This window comes from Triticum dicoccoides, chromosome 3B, assembly GCF_002162155.2.
Source record: "Triticum dicoccoides isolate Atlit2015 ecotype Zavitan chromosome 3B, WEW_v2.0, whole genome shotgun sequence".
Taxonomy (NCBI): domain Eukaryota; kingdom Viridiplantae; phylum Streptophyta; class Magnoliopsida; order Poales; family Poaceae; genus Triticum; species Triticum dicoccoides.
In genome coordinates this window covers 104,363,216-104,367,509 of record NC_041385.1, presented here as the reverse complement: position 1 = coordinate 104,367,509, position 4,294 = coordinate 104,363,216, and the positions used below count along the sequence as shown (strand labels likewise).

At 52.8% G+C, this 4,294-nt stretch overlaps 2 protein-coding genes across 3 annotated transcripts; one reads left to right on the top strand and one right to left on the bottom strand.

Moving 5' to 3' along the window:
• Nucleotides 1-437: 437 nt before the first annotated feature.
• LOC119275028 lies at nt 438-2,845 on the top strand. 2 transcript variants are annotated; one of them, XM_037555799.1, is made up of 2 exons: nt 438-1,394; nt 2,731-2,845. In XM_037555799.1, the coding sequence occupies exons 1-2, from the start codon at nt 538-540 to the stop codon at nt 2,756-2,758; spliced, it is 885 nt and encodes a 294-aa protein (XP_037411696.1). In that variant the 5' UTR covers nt 438-537; the 3' UTR covers nt 2,759-2,845. The 2 variants fall into 2 exon arrangements, with proteins under 2 accessions (XP_037411696.1, XP_037411695.1); XM_037555798.1 differs by having other exon boundaries at nt 2,679-2,779.
• LOC119275030 (putative transcription factor bHLH107) lies at nt 2,008-3,990 on the bottom strand. The gene is made up of 2 exons (XM_037555800.1): nt 3,582-3,990; nt 2,008-3,229 (listed from the first exon to the last, which is right to left on the bottom strand). Exons 1-2 carry the CDS (start codon nt 3,867-3,869, stop codon nt 2,741-2,743), a joined length of 777 nt encoding a protein of 258 aa, XP_037411697.1. The 5' UTR covers nt 3,870-3,990; the 3' UTR covers nt 2,008-2,740.
• Nucleotides 3,991-4,294: the final 304 nt, after the last annotated feature.

Genomic DNA, 4,294 nt, shown 5'->3' with positions numbered 1-4,294 from the left:
CCGTTAATTGTGACCGTGCGGCCGGGTTCCTTCGCAGGATGTCAAAGCGCAAAGGCGCCGCCTTGGCCCGCGCCCGCCAGCGCCGCCGGCCGGAACGGGCAACCGGCGGCTGGGCGTCTCTCCCCACGGACATACTCGGCCTCGTCACCGACCTGATTCTCGACGCCGCGGACTACGTCGCCTTCCGCGCCGTCTGATCCGGCTGGCGCGCCAGCACGCCCACGCCGCGCGAGCGCGATCCGGCCCTGCGCGACCCGCGCCTCTGGCCCCGGGACTGGGTGGCGCTCTGCGACGGCGACGCGGTCCGCCCAGAGGACGCGCGAGAGATCGCCCTGCTCCACACGCGCACGGGCAGGTGCGTCCGCGTCCGCCTGCCGGGCCTATGGGGCTACCGGATCGTCGGCTTCAGCGACGGCCTCCCCGTCCTCCTGCGCAAGAGCACCACCGCCGTCCGCGTGCTCCACCCCTTGACGCTCGTCGCCGTCGACTTCCCGTCCCTCGCAAGTCGCAACCGTGTACCACGAGGAGGTCGATGACATGGCCTCTCTCCGGGGCATGAAGGCTACCGTATGCAGCCACAGGGATCCGACAACGAGCTCGATCGCGGTCGTGGTCCGGTTCCCCTACGGAAATGTCGTAGTCGCCGCTGAGGCCGGCTCGGACCATTGGGAGGTTCTCCAGCGCCGCCACGGGAAGCTCTCTATCCGGAACACCTTGCCCTTCCAAGGGAGGCTCTACGCCACCACTTTACACCCGCCGTCACCGGAGATCCTGCAGCTGTACCCTCCCGGACCAACAATCGATAACATGGTCGCCACGGTGCCGGGCGCCGTGCGCTATTCGCGCTACCGTGACACCCTCCACCTTGTGGAGTCCGCCGGACGGATGCTGCTCGTCGTCCGGCATGTCATGGCTCGAGTAACCTTCGCGATCTACTCGGTGGACTTCGACGACGTCGACAACAATGGCGGCCGCCCGACGCTGACGCCGGTGAGCTGCCTCGGCGACCGCGCGCTATTTCTCGGCGGAGACGTATGCCTGTCCGTCTCGGCAAGGGACCTCCCTTCACTGAGCAGCAACTCCATCTACTTCTCCACGCCCTTCTACCCTCTTCAAGTGCGCTCAGTGGTGGCCGACGACCCCGGCCGTTGGAGGCGGTCCGAGGAGTTGACGACGCAATGCCAGATACACGACAGGAAGGAGAGGACCCGACCCTCGGTGCGCCCCTTCACCATTGCCCATCATCTCCTCACCTTCTGCCACCCTCGTGAGTGGACCAAAGGGCTCATGTTCCACGAGTACCATGTCATACCTGAATCTTTCAAGGAGCTGCGGAAGAAGATCAGGGCAAAAGACTCGCAGCTGCGGGTTCCACTCGTCCCCAGCAATATCAAGTAAGCTAGCGCTACAAATATTAAAGGCTACAAGATGTCTCCTTAAATTTTGCCTATCATATACTCCTCTGTCCCATAATGTAAGACGTTTTTTGACTCTTATAATTGGATTTTGGATAGTACCTGCCAAAAAAGCTCAGAAATTTCTTTTGATACATGATCAATTAGGCACTAGAAATTTCCTTCACTGCAAGAGTTTTGTCATTGAAGATACAATTGTGTCTTGATTAATTACACTCGTCGATCCTCAAGCCTAGTTCATGTAAGTACACTGCTGTAGCTAGTTTCATGGTTACTGCACATAGATGTTCTTAGTTCAGGAACTGGTACCTGTATATTATATTACTTCAATAAATCTGAAATTAGCGAGCTAAAGATACCCTTGATTTTGTCACCTTTCGTGAGTTAAACCAACTGGCAACTCGGTACCTTTATACATCTAGGCAAATAGCTGCTCCCAGACAGAAGTTTCAGACTTGCTGTGCTTTTCAAAAGCAAAAGTTAGGCATTAGTAACAAAAAGTTGTGCTTCTAGAATCTGAAGAAGATTGAACTCTGTAGTAAACTAGCGTAGGCAACCAGGCATAAGGGAGTAACTGAGTGGTGCCCAAGTATAGGGGAATAATTAAAGAGTGCCCACAATTTATGAATGTCAAAATATTACAGATAGAACAAACGTACTCCCTCCCTCCGTTCCAAAATAGATGACCCAACTTTGTATTAAGGGAACAAACGTACTCCCTCAGTTTCAATAGTCTGTTTTGTGCTCTTAACTTTTCATGGGAAAATTTTGTGCAAAACGAAAGTTTTACTGTTCTCTAGAGTACAAAGTTATTTTCTTCTTCTGAAGGTGCTAAGATGCTATATTTAGTTTGAAAACTTGCATGGGTGCAAAAACCTTGAAAACTCATAAGTTTTATTTTCATTTGAAAACGCCGAAGATGTCTGAACGCCACGCTTGTGCGCTGCTGCACCGGGCGAGCAGGAAAACTTGGTGATACACCTAACATAACAAAAGTAAAAAAGACAAAGTAATTCTTTCTAGGTGTGTCTCATATAGTCATATCTTAACATGAGAACCACCAATGAGGAGGTGTTGCATAGAGTACCAGCCTATCCACGCCACTGCTGAATCGTCAAACTAATCATGTGACCCTGCGTCCCCATCTAGGATTTCTGCAATCTGAATGTCGGCAGCCATGCTGCATCAGGCACACAGTGTAAACCCTGTTGCCATGATATCTACTATCCTGGAGTGACTGCATCTATCTTTCTTATCTTACAGCACTAACAGCAGTTCCAACCTCAAATCTGACACAAAAATATACTTACTCCAGAAGTACTCATCTATATGGACATGATTGAATAATGCGACTCGAGAATCCTCTGCCTCTTGCTCTGGAACTGGAACGGGCTACCAGTACCACCACATACCAGCTCTGGTGAAGCAACCCTGGCCAGAGCCAACCTCGCAGCCTCCTTCAGAGACGTGAGTCCAGCAAGGCCTGCTGCTGCGCTGCCTTCCTCGTCCTCCTCCTTGCACAGTGTGAAGACATGCTGCACCCTTCCTCCTAGGGAGGTCACCTCCGCTCTCACCGTCCTCAGCCTGAGGCCATGGAGCGCCTGGATGAGCCCGGCGACGAGGTCCGGGCGGTCGTCGCAGCTGACCGAGGCTTTCATGTACAGTCTGGAGTCATTGTCTCCGGCGCAGAATTCAATGGAGACCTCGTCGGTCTCCGGTGGGACAGCCGGCGTTTGCTGTGCGGCCTCGCCTGCTCTCCTCTTCAGGTGCTTCACTTGGTCCACCACCCTGGCTAGCAAGGCGGCCTTGTCCATCTGCACAAAGGAAGACAAGAGACATTTTCCTGACAAGTCACATAATAGCAGTGTACCGCCGCAGTGCCCTACTTTGTCTTATATCTCTAGATAGAATTGCAGGGTGAAAAGTCTGATGAAATGTGAACACTTGCGCGAGTTTTCAATGTTCTTCATAAAGCTCATGTATATATGATGCTGACATAAAGGTCAATCAGAATTGTTTGCAGGGAGACTTCTTAATGCAAAGTTAGTTTGTGCTACCAGAAAAGATGATCAGCTAACGACAATAATTATGTGCAGCTGAGCTTTGTTTGGTTTATGCTTCACAGCACTGAAATGGTGAAATGGCTAAGATATTGTTGGCCCAAACCTGCTTGGTATCAGGGATCATCCTCCTGAGCGCCGTGAGATGAGCGTTGATCCTCACCCGACGCCGGCGCTCGGCCTCGCTGTGGACCTTCAGGGCCCTTGCCTCCGTCGCGGTCCTTCCCGACCCCGTCGTCGACGAGGACGTCGTCGACAGCTCCGGCGGCCCAGCCGGTGGCGCCGAGCTGGCCTGCCGGGGCAGCAGAGCCGGGCCTCCGCTCACCGTAGGATAACATGCATCGTATGCCATCAGCTCATTCCCTCCTTGCGGGGATTGGCATGGAGCTGCCATCCAGCTCTAGGACAGTGCAAGAACAAGGACGAATGTGAATTTCTGGTGATGAACCAGAAGGAAGGAGAAGTGGGAGTGAGATGGATAGGAGGCTCACAATAATTAGTGTGGCGGCGTCTTGTCACCTCATTCTCTTCATATATATGATGGATATAGGACGGTAGGAGGCAGATGATGAGCTTGTCTGCGGGAGATGACCGCCCTACATACGCATCTCCTTTCTCACATGTGGTTAGTACCCCACTATGCATGGGGATAATAAGGGGAAATTTCGCTGTTTGGATTGGCATGGACTCCGCCAATGGGTGAGGTGGCGTGTATGAGTGTGCCATGAGTCGGATATACATGTGGAAAGAATCATGTCATGCCAAACCCTTATGAATGTAAGTATTGATTGCACTGCAGTGTAGTATCTATGCACAGCA